Below are 26,640 nucleotides of genomic sequence, written 5' to 3'. Positions count from 1 at the left end.
TATTTTCTTTTTGCTATAATTCCATGTTGTGCATGCGTCACTTCCTTACAAGACAACGCTCCGGATAAGTACTTTTAGAAAATATTATCTATTATCAATATCTAAATTTATATTCGGTTTTAAAAAAGTTATCTTTTTCATGGAGACTTTTCTTACATTAGCTTGTCTGCATTTTATATCGTCTCCACGTCGGCCATCATCTCTTCTGTCCAGATAACAAAACCGATGTATAGTATTACTGATTTAGATTACGTTCCAGTATCGTTGTTTTACTTTTGTTTATTTTGATCTTGTTGTGACTTTTTAAAACACTATCTTATTCCAGTCAACTGCTTCTCCACATCCTTGACCCATTACAATGTTATCTGAAAGCCTCAATGCATTTATTTCTTCAAGCTGAATTTTTATTCCCTTTCCAAATTTTTCTTTAGTTTCCTTTATTGCTTGCTCGATGTACAGATTGAATAACATATGGATAGGCTATGTCCCTGACTCACTCCCTTCTCAGAAACTGCTTCTCTTTCATGCCTTTCGATTCTTATAACCGCAGTATCCTTTCTGTACTAATTGTAGAATACTTTTCGATCATTGTAATTTACCGCCGGCCGTTGTGGCGGAGTGGTTCTAGGCGCTTCAGTCTGGAACCGCGAGACCGCTACCGTCGCAGGTTCGAATCCTGACTTGGGGATGGCTGTGTGCGATATCCTTAGGTTAGTTAGGTTTAAGTAGTTCTAATTTCTAGGGGACTGATGACCTCAGATGTTAAGTCCCATAGTGCTCAGAGCCATTTATATCTCTCAATATTAGTAAGTGTAACCTACTGCGTACGACAAAGGGAAAATCCCCATTAACGCACGAGTACAAAATACCGTACAAGCTCAGTCTTCGGAAACGGTAACATACGTCAAGTATCTTCTGGGTGTGATTATTCGAAATGATCTCAAATGGAACGGTCAGATTACACAAGTAACGGGTAAGGCGAACTCTAGATTGGCAGAATCGTGAAGCGACGCAGTCCTTCAGCAAAGGAAATTGCTTACATACGTTAGTTCGTCCACTATTAGAGTATTGCTCGTCTGTATGGGACCATTACCAGTTGGGTCTGATTCAAGAGATTGAGAAGGTCCAAAGAAGAGCGGCAAGATTCGTGACTGATACTTTTAGCCATCGCGAGACCGTTACAAATCTCATAGAAAGTTTGAAGTGGGACACACTTGCTGATAGAGGACGCACTAAACGGAAGGTGCTGCTCACTAAATTCCAAAATCCGATCTTCGCCGAGGATCTAGAGCATATATTATTACCACCAGCTTTCATATCGCGCTATGATCACCATTCAAAAATAGGGAAATTAGAGCTCGTACTGAGGCGTTCAGACAGTCGTGTTTACCTCGCGCGATCCGCAAGTGGAAGAGGGGGGGGGGGGGGGGATATTATCTGTGCGCGAATACTGCCCTCCGCCACACATCGCTTGGTGGCTAGCGGAGTATATATGTAGATTTGTCACCGCAGTGTATTGTTAAAAAATCCACATAAGTTCGCTTTCAGTATAGATTTGGGACACGTACTACTGAGTTGAGACATTCTGGTTGTCGATTTACGATATCTCGAAAGGTTGAAGGTTTATGGTAAATTTGGAAATAAAATGGATGTATACATTTTTTATACACTTCACATGAAACTAGGGGTGTTTATGCTGGTGACCTCAAATCTACTAGACAATCGACAGGTTGTCATTCGCAAACAACTTATTTGCGACTGAGAATGCCTAAGACTAAATTATTAGTAATGAGAACAACTGCAACATTTCCAAGATGATAATGGTGAATTAGATTTGTTTTCATAAAAGTGGCTTAAACTTTCCGCAATAAAACATTGGGAAGCAATGCAGTCATATAAGGCTCATTGGCTGACCGGCACTGTTGGTATTGAGCGTCCGGTATTCCTTGTACCCAAGCATACGATAAACAACTTTTACATCGTGGGTTTTTTTTCTGTAGCCGACCCAGCTATAGTTTCTATACGTCGTCATTTCGACGCACATTTCGTCTTTATCGCTCAAGATACGGCTGCCACGTAGAGGCTATGGGGCCTAGGAAGTATCACGAGAAAGGGCGATTTATTTTGTAAGCGGCGTTCCTGATGGAGCCGTTCGTGTAGCTTATCAGGAGCCGTGCAGGGAAACAATAGCGGCCGCAAATGCAAATCCGCGCTGCTCGCCCTATCTGCATACGGCGTGCCGGTATTTCGTGGCGCGGCGGAAGCGCCGGCGTGTCGCGCGCCCCCGGTCCTGGGATCGTTTGAGGCTGGGCCGGCGCGGGCGCCGCGGGCCGGCCGGCCGGCTGGTCTGCTGGCGCCCCGCGGCCCGCTGCCCGGAATTTTAATCTCCGCCGGTTTGGCCGGATTTCCGGCTTAACGCGCCGATCCGGGCGCGCCGTTCCCTCGCTGAGGCAGAGGCCGTGGCCCTCGCCACGGGCCCTTCGTTATGGGGCGGCTTTAACGCCAACGGCCGCGCGCACGGAGCCGCGAGCGCGATTGGAAGCCGTTCAGCCGTTAAACTGCGAGCCCTGCCGCTCCAACCTCGTGCCCTACCACTCCACGACTGTGTTGGTCTCGCAGCCACTTCGAATTACTTTGTCGAGTGCGTAACGCTACCGCCTGAAGTTTCCACACTCCGTGTGATATTTACCGAGGAGAGCTCGAAACATTACACCTGTTAAGGGCACAGTTTTTATATGCTCAGAATACCGGCTAAAGCAGCGTGGTGCGTCAGAACCGACGGTTTCATATTGCAGTGAAGACACAGGCTGAACCTGTCAGTATACATGGTGTCCCAACAGGAATGGGCGATATTCAGGACCATGACAGCAGTTGTCATTTGAAGCAAGAATCTTCATATAGGCATATGCTCTATTCCGAATGGCTTCCCAGATGGAAAATATTGTTGTTTATTTTCTGTATCGTTCAATACATCGTCAGGTTTACACATCTACAGATGTACAATACATTCAGAAGAAAAATGGGAGCTTGTAAGACTCTACGATCAGCAGTTCGACGTGTCGGAAAGCGCTGAAGGTATTCTTCGGTAGCAGCAGGACTACCAGCGCAGAAATCATATACAAACACCAACCCTGTATATTCCTCTTTACTATAGATGTGTGGCATTTTAGCGAGCACGTGTACAAACACAGTTAACCGATGCTTCTCTCTGGTAAACTGGTAGTCCCTCGCACTACTTGACGCACAGCACACCACGGACAACTGCGAAATAGGTAAATTGCAGAAAGGCGTTCCGAGGAAGGAGGAAGTAGGTTGGGCTAGAATAAAAAGTCTGAGGGGTTGGGTGGGTAAGACACGTACTTGTGCGCCACTAGCCGAAAAACAAAATGTGTTCTATCTTGGAAAGCATTCACAACTGGGCATATGCTCATTTGAAGTTTTTGCTGCCATATCCGTGAATACTGAACATTCCTCCTCGGATACCATACATACTCCAATAGCACGTCAGTAAAATGAGCGCACAAATCTCTCCGTGCGAGGTCTCACTTATTTTATCGCGCCGGTCACATCCCCTTCAATGGATGCGAGTCAACAAAACATTTCGCCGTTGGTAGGAAGAAATTGCTGATGGAAATTTCTTTAAAATATCTTGCCGCAATGAAATCAGCTTATCGTATCCGTGACTCTCTCCCCTTTGTTTCATGTTAATACAAAACTACCTACCCTTCTTCGGGCTTTTTCGATGTCCTCCGTCAAGGCTATTTGGTAAGGATCCCACATCGCATAGCAGTACTCTGGCAGAGGACGAACAAGAGTAGTATAGGCAGCCGTTTTAGTGGATTCGTTACATCTTCTAAGTGTTCGCCGGTCGTAGTGGCCGTGCGGTTCTAGGCGCTACAGTCTGGAGCCGAGCGATCGCTACGGTCGCAGGTTCCAATCCTGCCTCGGCCATGGGTGTGTGTGATGTCCGTAGGTTAGTTAGGTTTAATTAGTTCTAAGTTCCAAGCGACTGATGACCTCAGAAGTTAAGTCGCATAGTGCTCAGAGCCATTCTAAGTGTTCTGCCAATGAAACACAATCTTTGGTTCGCCTTCTCCACAACATTACCAGTGTGGTCGTTCAGACTTAAGCTATTTGTAATTATTATCCCTAGGTATTTCGCTGAATTCACGTCCTTTAGATTTGTTTTATTTATCGTGTAATCGAAATTTAACGGAATTTTTTTACTACTTGTGTGGAAGACGTCCCTCTTCTTTCCGTTTAAAGTCGTTTTGCTCTTCCGATAACTTTACTGGACGGTAAACGGCGGCGTCATCTGCAAAAAATCTACGGTGGCTCTTCGGACTGTCTCCTATGTTGTTTATATTATAAAAACACCAAAGGACGTACAACGCTTCCTTAAAAGATCCTTGAAACAACTTCGCTTTCAGCCCGAAACATCCCGAACATCAACAATGGTACTCCGTTTTTTTTCTGCGCATTATGCCCTTCCGCACTGGTAAACATCATCTTTTCACCTTTACTAAGCAGATGGATACAGCGCCCACTCAAACATGTAGTACGTTTACTGGTAGCCCTAAGCCTGTCAACAGTTAAACATTACTATGTAGTTAGAACATCGTGACTACCTGTACTGAGGGGAGACGTTGCCTGGCCGTACCGGTCGTCCTCGCCGACTTACGTCCAGGGGGAGCTTCCTGCTATCACCTAAGGAGCTTACCGTCACTCCCCAGAGGGCAAGGCTACAACTGTTGAAGGAGCGAAAGTCTCAAATTCGAAAATGGGCGGCAGCAGCCGAGCAGCTATCCCCTGGACCCGCTGAAAGCTGGTTCGTATGGAAGTCGCTAAACAGATTCCGATTGGGAGCATCCAAGGATAGTACGATGAATGGGGCTTTAATGTTGATAATACGTACTTTGAATTCGGCCAAGATCAAACTTCAAGCGACGTGCTTCATTCAATGCGTTCTGTGTCTGCACAGAGGATGAGTGCCTTGGAGGTTGCGAACTTCTGAGCACACGTCATATGAAGATACGAATTCACAACTTGTGTTACATTTTCCCACTCTAATTATTTACTGTCGGGCTGTGTGTGTGTGTGTGTGTGTGTGTGTGTGTGTGTGTGTGTGTGTTTCTGGTTCGAGAACAAATAACTTTTCCGAAAGTAATGCCTGTGTTCTTTTACTGCGAGTGTGAGAGCAGCTCAGTCTGTGCTGGTGTAGTAGTAATATTTGAACGTACCCGCTAATATTTTGTTGGTTCTGTTGTCCTGTGACAGACAGCAGCAGGAGTAGGCAAAATGCAACAAGGAATAACAATATTAATGTGCTAATAGTAAACTGCAGAAGCGTCTATAGAAAGGTCCCAGAACTGCTCTCATTAATAAACGGTCACAACGCCCATATAGTACTAGGAACAGAAAGTTGGCTGAAACCAGACGTAAACAGTAATGAAATCCTAAACTCTGATTGGAATGTATACCGCAGAGATAGGCTGGACAGTGAAGGGGGAGGCGTGTTTATAGCGATAAGAAGTGCAATAGTATCGAAGGAAATTGACGGAGATTCGAATTGTGAAATGATTTGGGTGAAGGTCACGGTTAAAGCAGGCTCAGACATGGTAATTGGATGTCTCTATAGGCCCCCGGGCTCAGCAGCTGTTGTGGCTCAGCACCTGAAGAATAATTTGGAAAATATTTCGAGTAGATTTCCCCACCATGTTATAGTTCTGGGTGGAGATTTTAATTTGCCGGATATAGACTGGGAGACTCAAACGTTCATAACGGGTGGCAGGGACAAAGAATCCAGTGAAATATTTTTAAGTGCTTTATCTGAAAACTACCTTGAGCAGTTAAACAGAAAACCGACTCGTGGCGATAATATATTAGACCTTCTGGTGACAAACAGACCCGAACTATTTGAATCAGTTAATGCAGAACAGGGAATCAGCGATCATAAAGCGGTTACTGCGTCGATGATTTCAGCCGTAAATAGAAATATTAAAAAAGGTAGGAAGATTTTTCTGTTTAGCAAAAGTGACAAAAAGCAGATTACAGAGTACCTGACGGCTCAACACAAAAGTTTTATCTCAAGTGCAGATAGTGTTGAGGATCAGTGGACAAAGTTCAAAACCATGGTACAATATGCGTTAGATGAGTATGTGCCAAGCAAGATCGTAAGAGATGGAAAAGAGCCACCGTGGTACAACAACCGAGTTAGAAAACTGCTGCGGAAGCAAAGGGAACTTCACAGCAAACATAAACATAGCCAAAGCCTTGCAGACAAACAAAAATTACGCGAAGCGAAATGTAGTGTGAGGAGGGCTATGCGAGAGGCTTTCAATGAATTCGAAAGTAACGTTCTATGTACTGACTTGGCAGAAAATCCTAAGAAATTTTGGTCCTATGTCAAAGCGGTAGGTGGATCAAAACAAAATGTCCAGACACTCTGTGACCAAAATGGTACTGAAACAGAGGATGACAGACTAAAGGCCGAATTACTAAATGTCTTCTTCCAAAGCTGTTTCACAGAGGAAGACTGCACTGTGCTTCCTTCTCTGGATTGTCGCACAGTTGACAAAATGGTAGATATCGAAGTAGACGACAGAGGGATAGAGAAACAATTAAAATCGCTCAAAAGAGGAAAGGCCGCTGGTCCTGATGGGATACCAGTTCGATTTTACACAGAGTACGCGAAGGAACTTGCCCCCCTTCTTGCAGCGGTGTACCGTAGGTCTCTAGAAGAGCGAAGCGTTCCAAAGGATTGGAAAAGGGCACAGGTCATCCCCGTTCTCAAGAAGGGACGTCGAACAGATATGCAGAACTATAGACCTATATCTCTAACGTCGATCAGTTGTAGAATTTTGGAACACGTATTATGTTCGAGTATAATGTCTTTTCTGGAGACTAGAAATCTACTCTGTAGGAATCAGCATGGGTTTCGAAAAAGACGGTCGTGTGAAACCCAGCTCGCGCTATTCGTCCACGAGACTCAGAGGGCCTTAGACACGGGTTCACAGGTAGATGCCGTGTTTCTTGACTTCCGCAAGGCGTTTGACACAGTTCCCCACAGTCGTTTAATGAACAAAGTAAGAGCATACGGACTATCAGATCAATTGTGTGATTGGATAGAGGAGTTCTTAGATAACAGAACGCAGCATGTCATTCTCAATGGAGAGAAGTCTTCCGAAGTAAGAGTGATTTCAGGTGTGCCGCAGGGGAGTGTCATAGGACCGTTGCTATTCACAATATACATAAATGACCTGGTGGATGACATCGGAAGTTCACTGAGGCTTTTTGCAGATGATGCTGTGGTGTATCGAGAGGTTGCAACAATGGAAAATTGTACTGAAATGCAGGAGGATCTGCAGCGAATTGACGCATGGTGCACGGAATGGCAATTGAATCTCAATGTAGAGAAGTGTAATGTGATGCGAATACATAGAAAGATAGGTCCCTTATCATTTAGCTACAAAATAGCAGGTCAGCAACTGGAAGCAGTTAATTCCATAAATTATCTGGGAGTACGCATTAGGAGTGATTTAAAATGGAATGATCATATAAAGTTGATCGTCGGTAAAGCAGATGCCAGACTGAGATTCATTGGAAGAATCCTAAGGAAATGCAATCCGACAACAAAGGAAGTAGGTTACAGTACGCTTCTTCGCCCAATGCTTGAATACTGCTCAGCAGTGTGGGATCCGCACCAGGTAGGGTTGAAAGAAGAGATAGAGAAGATCCAACGGAGAGCAGCGCGCTTCGTTACAGGATCATTTAGTAATTGCGAAAGCGTTACGGAGATGATAGATAAACTCCAGTGGAAGACTCTGCAGGAGAGACGCTCAGTAGCTCGGTACGGGCTTTTGTTGAAGTTTCGAGAACATACCTTCACCGAAGAGTCAAGCAGTATATTGCTCCCTCCTACGTATATCTCGCGAAGAGACCATGAGGATAAAATCAGAGAGATTAGAGCCCACACAGAAGCATACCGACAATCCTTCTTTCCACGTACAATACGAGACTGGAATAGAAGGGAGAACCGATAGAGGTACTCAGGGTACCCTCCGCCACACACCGTCAGGTGGCTTGCGGAGTACGGATGTAGATGTAGATGTAGATGTAGTAGGGACCATTCCAAATTGGCGTACGACATAGAGGTTCGAGGAAAGCAGGGATGTGGCACTCTTCAACTCACTGGACCAAATTAAACACATAGACACTTACTAAAGTCATATGGAGTTGGCAGGGTAAATGTGAGCAGTGGGAGGCGGTGGGTGCTGCATTTCAGTAGCGGTGCGCGACAAGCCCTGACCATACAGACTGTGCTAAGTTGCCATCACTCACAATCAACAGCGTCCCGATTACGTAACACATGAGAATCGGCGGCTTACGAACAAGGAATTGAGCGGACAGCTGAATGCTGTCTGTAATGCCTTAGACACGATGTTACGCTATTTTGGTATCCTCCGGATACTTACATGAGACTGAAATAATCATGGACTGGAATTTTGTCGGGGCCTGCTGGAGGTGAGAATTTTATGAACGCTATCATCATCGGGGATGAGACGTGGTGTTGTGACCACTACGAATCAGAATCCAAGAGACAGTCCTTGGAGTAGCGGCATGCAAATTCTCCAACAAAATGGACTTAAAGAGAAAGCAATTTGCTGGCAAAGTGATGTGCATAATCGTCTGGGATAGGCAGGGTATTATTCTTTTGAATTTTTTGGAGACTAAACTAATTCTCAGGTCAAATCGTTACAAGAAGACACTGACCAGGCTGAAAGCACTAATTTCCAGAATCAGGCCAAAGAAGAATGCAAACGTGTACTTTGCGATACATAACTCCAGGTCCCGTAACAATTTTGCTACCATGGAACTCACTGCCAAATTTGGCTAGACTGTCCTACAACATCCACTGTACTGTCTTGATTTAGAACTTTCACGCTTCCATCTCTTTGGGACTACGAAGGATACAGTCGGTGGCCAACATTTTCCGGATTCACGTGCTGTCGTCAAAGCTATGAGACAGTGGCTCGTACCATCTGTTTCCATTTTCACGTGTACGGCTTGATAGCTTTTCTTCATCTTTAGAAAAAATACGTAACGAATAGCGGCGACTAAGTGGAAAAATGACAGTATGCAGCTGATATATTGCTCTCTTTAAGTGTGTTATTGTGCTTTCTGTACCTGCTATAGTTGCAATGAAAATAAATGGAAAGCCTTCGCTTGGGAAATGGCCCTCTTATACATACATACGTGTAGGGTGTCAATGGAGAGTCGCTGAATATTGTTTAAATGGTACATGAAAACGCAATGAAGTTTTCAGAGAGTAGGAAAAATTATACGAATATATTCTTCTGCGATTAATATTCATAAATCATGTATATTTCGATATGTTAAAGACGGTATGATTTCTTAAACGTAACTGTCTAGATTTTGTAGCATCATTCCGGAAATCTTGAAAATAAGAATAGAATAAAATATAATGGAATACCTTTACTAATCGTCAGCTACCAGTTTTTGAAACAGCCATTTCCAACATTGTTACTTTAGATAAATATTACAAACCACGTTTAAAATATAAGTGAATGTACACATTGATTTGAATATGGCCTATACCTTTACCTTGCATCAACGGTAATATATGATACAGTCACCTACTAAAACTGTCGTAAAAAGAAAACGGGAGACCGTATCTAATACAGAGGAGTGCCGCGCGGAGTGGCCACGCGGTTTAGGGCGCCATGTCATGGACTGCGCGGCCCCTCCCGCCGAAGGTTCGAGTCCTCCCTCGGGTATGGGCGTGTGTGTTGTTCTAAGCATACGTTTGTTTAATTAGTGTGTATAAGTCTAGGGACCGATGTCCTCAGCAGTTTGGTCCCTTAGGAATTCATACACATTTGAACATTTTTTTACAGAAGAGTGGTTAATTTCCAAGAATGACTGCCTATCGAAGTCGCGGTGTTCAAACGATACATATCGAAGTGCGATCGTAAATAGATTATGCGACACTGGTGGCGGGCGTTATGAGTACGTTTACGGTGGTCGCTACAGCAACGACAAAAGAAGAACGTTACAAAAATACTTGTAATTGCAAAGGAGACGACTTGCCTTACTCCTCGTCGGTGTTGTCATCATGTGAAAGTCCATTACGGTGGTCTGGTTAGATAATCTGAAAGAGTCGAACCATGTATTCTTTCTGCCACTCGTTCGTTTTCCGCACTGTCCGCAATGAAATTGTTTACGGTATTTTAGCATCGAAACGGTTCTTACGAAGTTTTACACACTTCGCACTACCACATCACCAGTCACTTCTTTCCTCGTCTGGCGATACTCCATATTTGCGACAAAAAGTCGAATAATTTTCTACGCTGGATAAACATGGAATTAGATTTTTCCATGTTAGAGAATCCGCCGAAGAAACGTCAAGAACACCAGACATCTCACTCACTAACGACATAGGTCATCTGGAATTCCCTATCAACTCACAGATAATTTGCGGGGGCATTTAATTTAGAGCAAGTAAGGGAACGGCGGAAAACTGATAAAAATGACGATCACAAAAAATTGATCACAACGCCCGCCACCAGTGTCGCATGATCGATTTACGATCGCACGTTCGATATGTATCGTTTGGACACCGCGACTGCGATAGGCAATCATTATTGGAAATTACCGAGGAGTGGGCTTTTGCAACCTTTAATTCTTTAACTGTGGACGACACGACTCTGTGTTCACAGTGCCTATAACTGTCCAAACTGCCTTCATTTGCATCACCAGTTCTGATTATGCGCCACGAGAGCTACCTTCAAAGAATAATTCCGTGTGCACTCTGCGAGCCAATACAAAAAAGACAGTAAATAGCTGTTATTTACTAGTTTTACGTGGAAGTAAAACCACTGTTGATTACTTGATGCACAGCTACCATGTGAGAGAGATCGATGCCAACTGCACGTAGTATATGATATTGTAATTTGAATTATGTGTAATAAAACCGAATCACACACACAAACCTTAGACATACAGGAATAGAGAATAAAGTGGTAATGTTTGCTCTGAACGTTTTTGCAACAAACGCGGAAATATGCTGAACATGAAGGACAAGACGACTGGCAAAATTCAAGTTTTGCGCCGTTGCCTGATGTTCTCGCGGCACAGCATTACCAATAAAAATATTCTTTCATACCTCGGTTGACAAAAAACCATATGCGCATTAACTATACGGCAAACACTCACTCTCGTCGACCACTATTATTTGTGGGGAAATCCTGTTTCGATGTCCACAACATTTCATGAAACGAAATGTTATGGATTTCCAAGTCAGGTGAGAATGACTGAGTCTCCGGCAAGCAGAACTTTTACTGTGTGTGAGATACTCGACATTTTTATACTCACATACACGTAACTCAACCATTTACGGAAGCTGACTGAGGAAATTTGGTTACACTTTTAAACCTGTGCTGAACTTCAAGAAGTGGATGTTGTTACGTATTACATTCTTTTAATCGCCTAAGATTCACTCACTACTGCAGTTATGTAAACCATTTTAAGAATTTTTAGAGTTTAGGATCATAAATGATGAAGCTGAGGATCTGTACCTCAGATCTACCGTAATTGCCCTTCTGTTTATTTCACTTGCTTTGCATTTTGCACAAAAGTTTCAGAATGAATAACGCCGAAAATAGTTGAAGCAGTAGATAGTTAAATGTGGAAAAGACACCTAATACACGTATATCATTTAATTTAATTCAGTTCATAAATGTATCTGTGTGGCGATGCAAACCACGTTCTTCCGCCAAATTCGTTCCGCTTGTTATGTAATTTCCTGTGAGACGGTCTTTGGGTTTATTGTCCGGAAGTAATAGGAGGAAATGTTAGGGAAAATGAGAGGAAAAGTTAAATTGTTGTTAGGAGGCGTGCTAGTAACGCCTAGTGGCTAAGGCCACCGCCCTCGGTAAGCTGGAGTGCAGGTTCGAACCCCAGAGTGACACAGTTTTTCTCGAGACACTTTCATTCATTGCAGGTCATTGTTTTTATTGATTTCATTTGTTTCATTTAATTTCAATGAATTTTGTTCATTTAATGTACCTAAGGTTTTTTATAGGCTGTTGTCCTTCATTGTGACAACTAACAACGAATGCTTTTTCTTCCCATTTCCGCCCGTATTAATTGAAAGCTTTTTTCTGCTCTTACTGTTTTCTTGCATAAACTATCTTTCATTTCCACTATCTGAAAACGTTTTACGTAGGATTCCTAACACCTCCATCCATTTGCTTGAGCAAGTGCCCCACACCTATTTGTCGGTTTTCGTACTATAAATACAATGCCACCTCCTTTTATTTACTGAGTGATGTGTGGCAGTAGCTCGCATTTGGGTGGACGGCGGTTCAGATTCCCGTCAAGTCACCCAGGTTTTCCGTTGATTTCCCTAATCCATTAAAAGGAAATGGCGGAATGTTACCTTTGAAAGGCACTCTGCCTATTTCCTTGCTTATTCTTCTTCGACCGAGTTTGTGCTCCGTCACTAATGACCTCGCCGTGGACGGGTCGTCCAAACTTAACGTTCATTTCTCACTTCTCATTTTATATACATCTGTTATAGCAGTGCTATAACGACATTTATTTAAAATCTCATTACAGAAGCAAATCGAAATATTTGACAACTTTTAAAACACCATTCTCTGCATTATGTCCTTAGTCGTTTTAGCAGAAGCCAAGCATGTTACTACATATACTTTGACCAGATGTACGTTCAGTGCACGTTATTAATTGATGAATTTCTATCAAAGAATAAAGCCTGTTAGTGACTATTGGATAAAGCTTGTTATTGTGTCCTTCATACTCATGCGTACTTTTGGTGTGTTGACATCTTTTATCGGCTGTGGTAACATTATATATTGGCTATACACACAGTTTAAAATATTGTTTTCGATTTGGGCGGGACGCAGTTCAGGTCTGCACGCAAACACAAAGATTTCCTTCCCCACCTTTCCTACCAGCTGAGCTGGTGCTTCTCTTGTGGCGACTTCTTTGTTGGCAGGACAACAGAAAATAGTCCGAAAAGTAGTTTTTATTCCCGACGTATAAGCGTCTTCAGCACAGTAATTACGTTGGTAGCTTGAACTAACTACTGCAAACAACAGACTTGCATCTGACCAGTCACTTGTGAACAGGCAGTGTTAACTAGTGGACGCTTGTGAACAGGCAGTGTTAATTAGTGGACGTGCGGCCATAGTTTCACAACGCTGTTGTGTCACAAATCGCAATGGAGCAATATTTCGAAATCAAGTATTGAAGTCGGTCCTCAGAATGTTTCGAAGAAGAGAAAAGTGTGCGCGAAGATGTCCCGCACACACTGACTGCCGAACAGAAATGAAGACACGTGGTCCGCCTGCCATGACTTGACTGAAATGCAAGACGCGAACAATTCCTTTCCGGGGAATGTCATCACCGGTGACGACACGTGGTGTTATCAGTACGAACCTACCAGAAACGGACAAAGTGCAGAAATCCACATGAAGATTCAACGCTTTGACAACCTAAACGACATTCAAAGCACAGTGACACGAGTTGGACAACATTCCAAAGAAGGACTTCTCTGACAATTTAACATGTTGCACGAACGTTCAGTGCGCTGTACTCATGTGGGGGAAGCTATATTGAACACCTGGAGCATTCAAATCCCTTCTTCAACACGTCTGTATTTTTTAAAATCCAGTATCGAAACGTTTTGGACTGACTGGGAGTTCCCAATAAAATTTGCTTCTAAAAGATATAGAAACCTTAAGTAATGTCGGAAAAACAGAGACCAGCAGAACTACGAAACCGTTTTTGAGAAAATGAACACTTTTGTGAGCTGTGCTGTGTAAAACTGTAAGTACTGTAATGAATGTGATGGCTGCATGGATAAACGCGATATTTGGGGGCGTCCCTAATAGACTAACAAGCTATACATTTTCGGTTGTTTAATCTGATTTTTATGCCCAGTATTTTGGCACTGATTTGGTCGTCTGCGTCATACATCTGTCTGTTGTACCCACTGGCTGAGCTGCTAATCTCACAGCGATTACTCAAGGCGGATTCTCACAGAACCTGGCCTATACTGCTATGCCAATCGTCAAAATATTGTGCGTATAATTTGTATCGATGACAAGGATGAACACTCAAAAACATACTGTAGTTTGTTACATAAACCATTTATGTCTCTAGCATGTAGAGAGATGACGTCGAGACGAGCGCCGAAGCCCCAGTGTTTGCGTATGGGTTTCCACTCCACATTGCTGTAATTCATAGAAAAGGTCTGGATTGAGGAAAGTAAATTGGTCGGATATTTTACACTTTCAGTTTCGTCGTAACGTTTTAAAATACAGTATAACCTCGTTAGCGCGAACTCGCACAAGGCGAACTCGCGGTTAACGTGAAAAAAATATTGGTATGTTTTGTCGGTTAACACGAATTTCGGTTAAGGCGAATTGCTAACTCTGTTTCAGTTACTAGCGTAATTAAATTTTACTGTAACACGAACTTCCGACTTTCGAGTATTCTAAAGCGTATTTTTTTTCCCGAAATGAATGTAGGGAGTGTAGCTACAAAGCTAATTATACTTATTGTTGACTCGTTTTTAACGTATTGTAGGTCGGTAGCTGCGATTATCACCTCAACAATCAGCGTATGCTGTACATTGTAAGACATTCAATAATGTGTGCAGCAGCGTTTAGGAATGTACTCAGTGCCAGATTTGACAGGTGTTCTGTTAGTCGTGACCGTATCGAGTTGGAATACTGAATAAGAACTACAGTTACAACCGGTACCGTAGCACACGAAAATGGCAAGGAGGAAACAGACAGCTCTAAGCGTACGGTTAAAGCTTGCGATTCTAGATGAAGTGGACCGTGGTACCAAGAAAACAGCAATTGCAGAGCAGTTTGGAATACCTAAATCTACTTTATCTACGATTATAAAGAATCGAGAAAAAATTATTAATGCTGCGGCATCAGGTTCTGGAAATAAATCTAAACGATTTCGTACCGCCAAGTATGAAGACAATCGAGACGTTACTGCTAGAATGGTTCAATCCTATGCGTACATCTAACATACCTTTAACTGGCCCTGCAATTCAGTCAAAAGCAAATGATATTGCTAAAGATATGGGCAACGAAGACTTCCGTTGTTCTGCTGGTTGGTTGTATCGGTTCCAAAAGACACATTCAGGTTCATCTGTACAAATTTGTGGTGAAGCAAATAAAGTTAATGAAGAAAGTGCGAACTGCTGGTTGCATGAATTCAACCGAGTGAGGGAAAAGTATGCCTCGTGTGATGTGTTTAACATGGATGAAACTGAATTTTTCTACAATTTTTTCCAAATCACACCCTGTGAATAAAAGGTGCTAAGTGTCACGGTGGAGCACGAAGTAAACGCCGTGTGATTGTTGTGCTGTGTTGTAATGCTGCCGGCAGTGAGAAGTTTCGTTCCTGGGTTATCGGTAAATCCGAGAAACCACGTTGTTTTAAAAACATAAATATGGACACTTTACCGTCCATCTACTCTCACCACAAGAAAGCTTGGGTCGATGGCACATCATTTCGCAAGTGGCTTCTTCGTTTCAACAGTCGAATGGTTGCTCAAAATAGACATGTTTTTCTTACATTGGACAGATGTATTGCCCATAACGTTCATGATCTGAACATATCCAACATAAAGGTTCAGTTTTTTCCAACCAACGCCGCAAGCCGCCTTCAGCCTTTAGAGCAAGGCATAATACCTCTCATAAAGAGAGCTTATCGTAAGCGACTTGTAAGAGCTGCAATTCGTGGTGCTGAAAACAATAGTGCAACCCCAAATTGGAATCTTCTTGACGCAATAAAAGCCATCGCAGCAGCCAGGAACTCAGTATCGCCACATCATATAGAGAAGTGCTGCAACAGAGCTTGGAGATATACAACACTGAAGGTGTCCACGAATTAGAAGATGCCACTTCACCTGATGAATGGACAGTTCTTCAGGACGTTGCGAATCCTGGGATTAGTTTCGAAGAATTCATTAGTGTAGACGACGATGTTGCCGTATGTACTTCTGTGGAATCGGATGTTCCAGAAGCTGTGAACGAGGTGCAAGAATGGCCATCAGAAGAAAGTGAGGAGGAAGAGAATACAGATACCATTCCACCTACCCGTCAAGAGATGTTTACAGCCTTGGACTGTTCAGAACGATTCGCTTCAACATCCGACGTCACTGCTGGGTTTACGGACGCAATCATTACAATTCGTTGTGAAATTACAAAATATTATCGTTCCCATGAACGTCAGCGAACCATGACCGAATTTTTTCCAAGAAAGTAACATACATAATTTGTGAGTACTTGAATTTTACAATCACTTTATAGTGTTATAAGTCTACAATAAAGTGATTGATAGTGTAGTGTATTACACAATAGTGTACTGCTGTACACGAATACTTATTAAAATCTGTGTTTTTCACTTAACACGAATTTTTTAACACGATCTCCTGATTTTTCATTCCCTTCGAATTCGTGTTAACGAAGTTTTACTGTAATAATGATTAACCGAAAGCTGACATTTGCAGAATAGTGAAATGAGATGAACTATAATTCACGTCCCTTGAGCTATTCTCTGTCATTTATGCTGAACCGTTTTGTTTTATAGTTTTTGGTAGTAATTTATTACGGAGAGTTAATTAAGCACAGAGAAGTTACGACGGTCTTTCGACCAGCCGTGCTGACCGTTACTTGCAGTCGATAAGGGGAAGAGTGATGTCTGTAAGTTTTACGGGAAGGAACATTCTTCTAGTATTAATTGCAATGGAAGTCAGGGCCGCGAACAGTGTTCTTATCGGGCAAATTGCCATTCTCTTTAATTTCAGCAGACATCCTGTGTAAAAATGTTCCCGAAAATTAAACGAAGCCCCATTACAAGAAGTATAAAACATTCTTTCAGAGCCGTAAAGTGCCAGGGAGTGCGTGGCATGCCTCGGCGCCGTCTGCGAGCCCGACACGAAACAGACCTGAATAACAGAATGCTGTCTGTACATGCGATTAAGTAAAATTTCTCCTAAGGTAGCCGCCCCGGCCAGAACTTTCTTACGTGGCGCACAACATCAAAGATAGCCTTTCTTTATTGAAGTCTTGGAGCATGCTTTTCATGTTACACAAGACCGTTTAGATAGAAAAACTGTTCTTTCTGCTAAACAGTTTCAGTATCGCGCAAACTAACCCGTAAATGTCGAAAGGCAATGCAGTCAGATATACATCTGAGTAAATTAGCTTACCACGCCTATTTTCATTCTCTGCTTTTGTATGGCATCATATTCTGGGGTAACTCATCATTGAGTAAAACAGTGTTCATTACACAAAAGCGTTTAATCAGAATAATTGCTGGAGCTCATCCAAGATCATCCTGCAGACACTTATTTAAAGAGCTAGAAATATTCACTGTAGCCTCACAATATATATATTCACTTATGAAATTTGTTATTAACAATCCGAAGGAATTCAAAAGTAATAGCAGTGTACATGGCTACAACACTAGGAGAAAGGAGGATCTTCACTACTCAAGGTTAAATCTAACTTTGATTCAGAAGGGGGTAAATTATGCTGCCACAGAATTCTTTGGTCACTTACCTAATAGCATCAAAAGTCTGACAGATTGCCATATAGCATTTAAAAGGAGATTAAAAGAATTTCTTAATGGCAACTCTTTCTACCCATTAGATGAATTTTTGGATATAGTAAGTGGGTAATTTCCCAAACCCCACAAAAAAATTAAAAATATTGAGTGTCATGTAATATTTTGTGTAATTTAGGATCTTGTCTAGACACCTTTAATTAACCTGACACGTTCCACGTCATTACGAAGTGTCGTATTCATGATCTATGGAACAAGTACTAATCTAATCTAAAAGAAAACTTTGGTGTTACCTATTGTCTTCACAACTACCAAATTGCGGATGGCTTACGACTGAGCAGCGAAATGACAGTCAGATGTTTAGCTGACACGAGACTTGGAATACAGTCTGTGTGAAAATGTAGATTAACGATCCTTTCTTAACCTAATATTGTATGAATGATAATGCAAGTGTAAGGAGAAGCAATTGTCAGTAGGGCTTTCTAGTCACGTGTCAGAGATTGAAAAACGCAGAATTGTTGCTTTAAGAATGACCTAATGTCCTTGGAAGAGCAGGTTAGTTGGTTGGTTCGGGGGAGGGGACCGAACAGCGACGTCGTCGGTCCCATCGGATTAGGGAAGGGCGGGGAAGGAAGTCGGCCGTGCCCTTTCAAAGGAACCAGCATTTGCCTGGAGCGATTTAGGGAAATTACGGAAAACCTAAATCAGGATGGCCGGACGCGGACTTGAGCCGTCGTCCTCCCGAATACAAGTGCAGCGTGCTAACCACTACGCCACCTCGCTCGGTGGAAGAACAGGTCTGGCATTTCGTTCAGCAAATGCACACTTTCAATAAAATGTTAAATATGATGGGGTAAGGTTAGAAAGTTTGGTTCTGATACTCGCCAAGATGATAGAACACACGTAGGAAACGAGACGTACTGCGTGACACAAGAGAACTAAAACGCGTAGTTAAAAGTTAAACAGTGAGCCCACTATTTTTTTTTTTTTTTTTTTTTTTTTTTTTTTTTTTTTTTCCAGAACATGTACAGTGGATTGGCAAAAGAATTTGACTGACAAAACGGATAGGACATACATTGTGATTCTGTAAGTCGCGAACGCGCTCGCTTTTGTGTGTGTGTGTGTGTGTGTGTGTGTGTGTGTGTGCGTGTGCGTTTTCGTTAAAAATTTTAGGACTGTCATAACTTTCTGTCCGGCATTTCTTGAGTTAGTCTTTCAGGTTTCTGTCGCAGTTGCGTACAGTTTCTTGGTGATCGCTACTTTTGAGGCGATAACGTTCATTCTCAAACCGTTGCCAGCATTTGGAGTGTTTATTAGAATATAATTCCACTGATACACTTACAAGACATCTTCATAAAACAGGTCTGCATGTAAATATTAATGGACATAATTGAACTCAATTGTGACAGAAACCTGAATAAGCGATAGTCAATGTACTGGTCGCTGTACCAACAAAATGTTGGCATAACATATCTCTGTTTTACGCTATAAACGAAAGTGCGTGTTAACGGTTTTAATCACAATGTTTAAAATATGGTAATTATCACATCAGCTAATTCTCGTCTTTCTTTCTTGCAGGAAATTGCCGCCATACTCATTAGCTTTGATAGGCACAATGAGTGGCAAAGCAAGGAGGTCAAGATCAGGTGAGTACTTTTTCCACTGTCTCTCACTTACCTTTCGACATGAAACGCGCAATGGCACAAATGCACAATAGCAATTTACCCTGAAGTGACAAAAATCATGGGAATACCTCTTTATATCGTGTACGACCCCATTTTTCCCGGTGCAATGCAGCAACTCGACGTGGCGTGGGCTGAACAAATCGTTATAAGTCCCCTGCAGAAATGATGAGCCATGCTGCTTGCCTCTAAGGGCGTCTATAATTGCCATGTGTTGCCGGTGCACGATTTTGGGCGCGAACTGACCTCTTGAATATGTTCCATAAATCTTCGATGGGTATCATGTCAAGCGAACTGCGTTTTCAGATCATTTTCTCGAATTGCCTATTACAAGTGTTCTTCAAACCAATCGTGAACAGTCGTGGCCCAGTGACATGTTTGGGAACATGAAGCCCATGAAAGGCTGCAAATGGTCTCCGAGCATCCGAACATAATCATTTCCAATCAATGACCATATCAGTTGGATCAGCGGACTCAATCCATTCCATGTAAACACTGGCCACACCGTTACGGAGCTACCGCCAGCTTGCACGGTGCCTTGTTGACAACTTGGATCCATGGCTTCATGGGGTCTGCGCCACACCGAACCCTGCCTCGGTCATTAAGTGATGGTCGTCGGCCACTGCGTTGTCCATGAAGCTTTGTATTCTCGGCACTCTCTTGGCACTGAGGATCTCGGAATATTGAATTCCCTAACGATTTCCGAATGGAATGCCCCATGCTTCCAGCTCTAACTATCATTTCGCGTTCAGGGTCTGTTAATTCGCGTCATACGAACGTAATCAGATCGGAAACCTCTTCACATGAATCACTTGAGTACAAACGACAGCTTCACCACATGCACTGCCCCTTTTATACCTTGTGCACGCGACGCTACTGCCATCTTTATATGTGCATGTCGCTATCCCATGACTTCTGTCGCTTCAGGGTAGAGCTATGTATTGCGGGTTAAAGCCTAACACACTCGCATCTTGCGTTTACTGTTGTGTTTGTGTTGGTGGTGAGAAAAGAGAGAGGGTCGAACTAAAGAGCCGGTTGGTAGTCTACGTCTCTCGCACGGCACCAAGGAGGCCGCTCAGCTTAATATCCCTGCTCCTCGGACAGATCACCATCAGTAGCTTCCCATGTCATGATTCAATGAGGCTTCGGGAGAGCGTGACATTTACCCCCGGAATATTTACACACGGTCTACATAGGAACATCGCCTGCTTTTTTCGAATAGTTTAACTGGGGACACAACCCTCCGGTGGCGGGCTTTGTCTGTACTAGATATGACTACTATGTTAAGTCTACTGCATCTGAGTGCCAGGACGAGCTCATTTGTAATGTATGAATCGCATAAGATTTCTGAATAACAGGAAGTGGGCATAGTATGCTTTTAGAAGTTATATTGTGTAAATCGAAGAAACCCTGCTTTTCCCCAACAATCGACGGTTGTAAGAGGTGATAGTAGGCCAATGTCTGCTCTTATCGCACTTAATAAATGCTATACTGTTAACAAGCTCAGGTATGCGAGTAGCACATGGTTACCATTGAAGTAAAATATTTGAGTACCATGTGGATAACTGATTTATAGGCAGTACGCACATAGTGTTACCCCATACGTCCATGAACTAAATTCGGTAGCGCACTTCACTCAAAATGTATTTATCTTTGTGGCAGCTGATGCGAAGTCAAACCTACGGCACAGTACTACATCCGATGCGAGAGGAATGCTCCTTCGGGGGGCAATAGACGTGATGAAACTAACCGGTTTGAACGTAGAGGGATAGCCGTCTACATGCGAAGGTCACTTTTACCTGACCACAAAGCTGACCCAGACGGTGAACATCATGCAAGGTCCAGGGAAGCCTTCTAGCTGTATTACAAATAGCCGATTGTAGTAACACATTATTCAGAGGAGGCGGTAGTAGTTGCGATCTTAAAACTGACGCTCCAGGTCCGGAAGAAATATATGCTGAAGTTGTAAAGAGGATAGGACCACCAGTAGTGCCGTATTTAACTTCCCTCTCGTTATTGAAGCTTTAGTGCATTGAAGGGTTCCCGCGAGGTGGATAAATATCATAACGTAATAATCAGCAAGGGTGAAGATCAGGTTCCGACTGGTCCAGAAAACTACAGACCGGTATGCCTGTTGAACAGTCATCGTAATATCTTGTAGGACTTAGCTATGGAACCCCTCATGTCTCTCCTCAGAGAGGAGTAGAACGTTGACGATGCGGTAGTGACGTAAGCAGACGGCGTCCTGGTGGTGGTCGTGGTCGTGGTGGTGCCTTGAGACTCTCAGGAGAAGCCGGAGGAAAGGGCTACTGTTGTGCTCCAGCGGATGCGGCGCTGCTGTTCAAATAATAAACTATCCAGAGCGACACACAGAACTACCTGCGTATTACTTAAAGGCCAACTGTTCTACACTGAAACCCCTACGATTAGAACTGGAGTCCATTTGGATAAAACTCAATCTTATGACACACGTTAAGCTATCCACAAAACATTAGTCAAAATTATGCACAAGTTTGTGTGATCCGGTACCACTAATTATAAGCTACCGTTGCATGCCGTGTACCACAACGCTATGTTGAATTACGTTGTTGTTGGCTTCGCAGCCACTGTATGGGTACTTTGGCTGCGAATCGAGAGCTGTAGCTCCATCGTTACGCGAGCACAGAGAAGCGTACTACGCAGTTTTACTGGGGCCTTCGGTCCAACACCTGTCGAGGCTTTACTGGTAATACTCTACATCTACATCTACATCCATACTCCGCAAGCCACCTGACGGTGTGTGGCGGAGGGTACCCTGAGTACCTCTATCGGTTCTCCCTTCTATTCCAGTCTCGTATTGTACGTGGAAAGAAGGATTGTCGGTATGCTTCTGTGTGGGCTCTAATCTCTCTGATTTTATCCTCGTGGTCTCTTCGCGAGATATACGTAGGAGGGAGCAATATACTGCTTGACTCTTCGGTGAAGGTATGTTCTCGAAACTTTAACAAAAGCCCGTACCGAGCTACTGAGCGTCTCTCCTGCAGAGTCTTACACTGGAGTTTATCTATCATCTCCGTAACGCTTTCGCGATTACTAAATGATCCTGTAACGAAGCGCGCTGCTCTCCGTTGGATCTTCTCTATCTCTTCTATCAACCCTATCTGGTGCGGATCCCACACTGCTGAGCAGTATTCAAGCAGTGGGCGAACAAGCGTACCGTAACCTACTTCTTTTGTTTTTCGGATTGCATTTCCTTAGGATTCTTCCAATGAATCTCAGTCTGGCATCTGCTTTACCGACGATCAACTTTATATGATCATTCCATTTTTAAATCACTCCTAATGCGTAATACTGTGGATCCACCTCGTCAACATTCGGGCACGTTGTAGAGCAGCATGCTACTGGAAGTCGTAGCAGACTGGACTGAATGCAAATGATTACGGGGGTAAATATCAATAACAAAATTCAAGTCCAGGCATGGTAAACAGATGAATGACTACGCTTTTGGAGTGATACCACCGGCAGGAGCGTGTATAACTTTTTTTTCCCAAATGTTATCGGCAGACTACGAGCGCACCTACATGACACAACTAAGAGAGTGGAGCACTTAATTACTGGGCATAATCTTTACCCCGTCTACTTACACAGATAGGGAGAGAGACTGTTGTGGAGAAACAGCGGCGCCTGAAAATGTGATGCTTATTTGTAATTTACACCCACTAGGTTTGGGGGTGGGGGAGGGTGGGGGTGCACTGGATGATTTGAACTATGGATAAAGTAGATAAAATGTCGAATGTGGACCTTACTTAATTCTACTACCAACAGAACATCAAGAGCACTCCAGTGTGAATTATACAATAGGGAACATAGGGGTATTGATAAAGATGTACATTCTAATACACCTGGTAACCAAATGGGTCAAAATCTAATATGTTTCGAACGTTTGCATTACAGCAGCCGCAAGAGAACGTCGAGAAGGAGTTCGTCAATGGAACAGTAACGAGGAAGCTCATCAGACTTTCTAATTTGGGAAGAAAATGATGATGAATGGGAATGGGATGATGACGAGTGGGATCTAGTCCACAATTGTTTAAGTGCATTTAATTTTTTTCATGGTAATCCCGATGGTAATGCGAAGGCTGGAGTGCAAGGGATCATCTGGCAGTAGTTTAATAAAGCGACAAACTTAGATGTAGTGAACTGCGCGGTCAGCAATCCAGAGCAGTTCTAGGATTGCTGATTAATGTTGGAACAGTTGGGAGACTTGAGGTCTTGTGGTAGGTTTTTATTTTACTTTCATTTCAGTCGTCATACTTTCTTTTTTTTCTACTTTTCTTTGTTAATGTAGATGTAGAATTTAGTTGCAGATTTTAACATTACGTTTTCGATATTAAAATGAAATGTCTAAAATATAACTATACGGCTTAGAATCACAAAACAACGGAGTGAGATGTATGGCAATAAATAAAAAACAGCGTCTTGATACTGAATTGTAAGTCATTACTTCTCCTTCCTTCATCAGCAAAAATTAGGTAATGAAAATATCTTCCATCTTCGGGGGTTTGTATCGCCGTCTTACCGCGCCAACTGCCGGCGCTGTAGGATATGGTCGCAGTCGAGACTAAAAGCACTGATCTTATGTCAAGTGCCAAATCTGAGAGCTGTGGGAGTTGCAGATGACCAGATAGTTCACTAAACACCTATGACGTTGTAAAATACGCTTCTTAGTTTCGGGAAATAACTTATTGGTCATAAGATTGCTTCGGGGTTTGCACCGAGCTCGCTTTGAGAAGTTTCAGATGTTATTCAGTAACGAGTTGGTATTTTTTATGAATTACGTTTGAGTTTTGTCAAAGGCAGTAGATTTATTTGTGTTAAATAAGGAAAGCCTCTGTAAACGGAAATCATTACGACCCGACAGGGATTTGATACGAGTCCTTTCAAGTGCAACATGAGCGCCCTGCGTTGTCATAGGGTGCAGGCCATTTACTTTTCACGATTAATCTCTTTTAGAGTGAAAGTAACAAATAGGTGGTTTATATATTTTTTGTAGACTTTTTTGAAAGTAATCAGCGTTCTGTGGACTTTACTTCCTGTGTCTCTTGGTAGTATTCAGGCTTGCAGTTTCTATCCTATACCAGCAGCATTGCAGTCGTTATTGTACTTATAATGTGTTTCTTCAAAATACTTTTATAACACCCTGATGCGACGACCTGTATCAAGATTTTCGCGTAGCCTATCACGTAGAAAATAAATTGGCAAATGATCTACTGGATTTTGGTCTTCATATGTCCATCAGTTGGCTTGCCCATGGTTATGGACTGGATTTACTATTTTTTGATGTAATATTGAGTGATCGAGTGGACCCTTACTCAGTTTATTTGAGGCCGCTTCCTGCTGATGTTTAATAGACCCTCCTAATAAAAATAGTTTAATGGCACTGCGTGCAACTTGCGCAAGAACAAGCAGTGGTCGCTTATACACTTTCGGATCAGACACTTTACGTTCCTTGTTTGAAAGAATGAACACTTTTTCGAATATTCTGGGTGTATTTTGTGTGAATTCGAGAGCATTTTTTTTTACTCCAGCTAAAAGTCAAAAAATGAAACGAATACATTTTATCTATGTTATTTCAGTATTAAATCGCCAAATAGAATATGAACCTTCTGATCTATTTATGTTGAAAAGTGTGATAATAGACATTACGTGAAAAATTAAGTTGAATGAAGTTTTGATTGTGGTAAAAAATTCCTGAAATTTGGAAAAGAATTTCAGTGTATATTTGTAAGTATTTGTTTGTATAATTTCCGTATTCTGTACCATTGCTGATCCTTTTGTCTTTCCAGTGCCACAAAATTGATTAAAATTGATTCATAAATAAAAAAAGTTATAGTGGTTACAAACTTTTAACTCACCTTTCCTACCGACTGAAGTCAACCAAATTTCAGAATTACGCCCTAACCACATTTTGGATCCAAAAATTCTGGAACAAATGTTTTAATCCTCATACTCGTATGTTGTGCTAAAATTGGTCTAAGGAAGTACATAAAAATCTGTGACGTGAGGGCAACAAGATTTCTTTGTTTTGGATGGTTCTAAATAAAATGGGCCATGGGTGGTCCTTTAACCACCACAGAGCCAACTTAATGGTGGTAATGCTCACAACATGCGTTTTGTTCTGTCTACAACGCGTTCTGAGATCTTCATAGCGAGGTTGCAGGACGATAGTAGGAACATTTATGGGGATCCCCTTCTGTTTCCAAACTGTGACTGTAATGCTCAATCTTCTTCTCTTCAGTGATCTTGTGGAGGAAATCTGTCTTTGATTCAGGTGCCTGATTGTGCCTTGATGTTCATAGTTCTTCTGACAGATCATTCGACCCCGCTACTTCCCAAGTTTCATTTCCCCTAGGCCGTCTAAAACACCAGGCTTGATGATCGGCATGGTGGATCCTCGAACTGGTGATAACTGTTTTCTGGGGATTATGGAAACCCTTCATTGGAGATTGCTTCAAAGTACCGCCGCCAGCGCATTGGTGCCTTCTTTCTGTCAACGATAAGTTTACGATCTTCGTCATTGTTTCCACAGAGTTTCTCTGTCGGCCGTACTCCTGTGCTGCTCCTCACAATAGATACCATGCTCGGCAGCTGGTACACGATGACAATTATTGAACTATATGAAAAAAATTAGTTACAAACTACGGCGTGCACACACTTCATTCGACATGAAAACTTGACTCCAGATATTCGGATTTAGTTTATGGGGGGTTCGATGTGCCTGCCACCATTGGTGATGGTGTGGCGCAGGCGAATAGCGAAATTCTACAAACCTGCGAAAGTGTCGTAACACCGATGCTGTCGATGACCTCCTGAATGGGTGTTTTCAGCTCAGCAGTGGTTTTGGGGTTATTGCAGCACACTTTGTCTTTAATATAGACGCATAAAAAGGAGTCGCATGTGTTCATATCCAGACAATATGGCGACCAATCAGGGCCCATGACGGTGGCCTCTGAGTGCCCCAGAGGCAGAATGCGGTCACCAAAGTGCTCCTCCAGGACATCAAACACTCTCCTGCTTCGATGGGGTCGAGCTCCGTTTTGCATGAGCCACGTCTTCTTGAAATAAGGGTCACTTTGGATAATGGGGATGAAATCTTCTTCCGAAACCACGTACCATTTAATAGTCACCGTGCCATCAAGGAATATCGCACCGATTATTCCATGACTGGACATTCACACAGTCACCCGTTGAGGTTGAAGACACTTCTCGATCGCGAAATGCGCGTTCGCGCCAATTTTCTTATTGACGAGCCCATCCAAATGAAATTGGGTTTCGTCGC

The 26,640-nt window shown here is 42.7% G+C and overlaps 1 protein-coding gene across 3 annotated transcripts in view; it reads left to right on the top strand.

Annotated features, from left to right (window-relative positions):
• The window catches only part of LOC126356325 (calmodulin-binding transcription activator 1), a 1,852,577-nt gene that overhangs the window by 1,370,403 nt on the left and 455,534 nt on the right, over window positions 1–26,640 (top strand). For all 3 annotated transcript variants that reach the window (XM_050007298.1, XM_050007299.1, XM_050007300.1), the window contains exon 6: window positions 19,219–19,286. In XM_050007298.1, the coding sequence (XP_049863255.1) occupies window positions 19,219–19,286 (68 nt within the window). The remainder of the gene's footprint in view (window positions 1–19,218; window positions 19,287–26,640) is intronic.

This window comes from Schistocerca gregaria, chromosome 3 (genome assembly GCF_023897955.1).
Source record: "Schistocerca gregaria isolate iqSchGreg1 chromosome 3, iqSchGreg1.2, whole genome shotgun sequence".
Taxonomy (NCBI): domain Eukaryota; kingdom Metazoa; phylum Arthropoda; class Insecta; order Orthoptera; family Acrididae; genus Schistocerca; species Schistocerca gregaria.
Note: the sequence above shows the minus strand (reverse complement) of the source record. Positions and strands in the feature narration are given on the sequence as shown.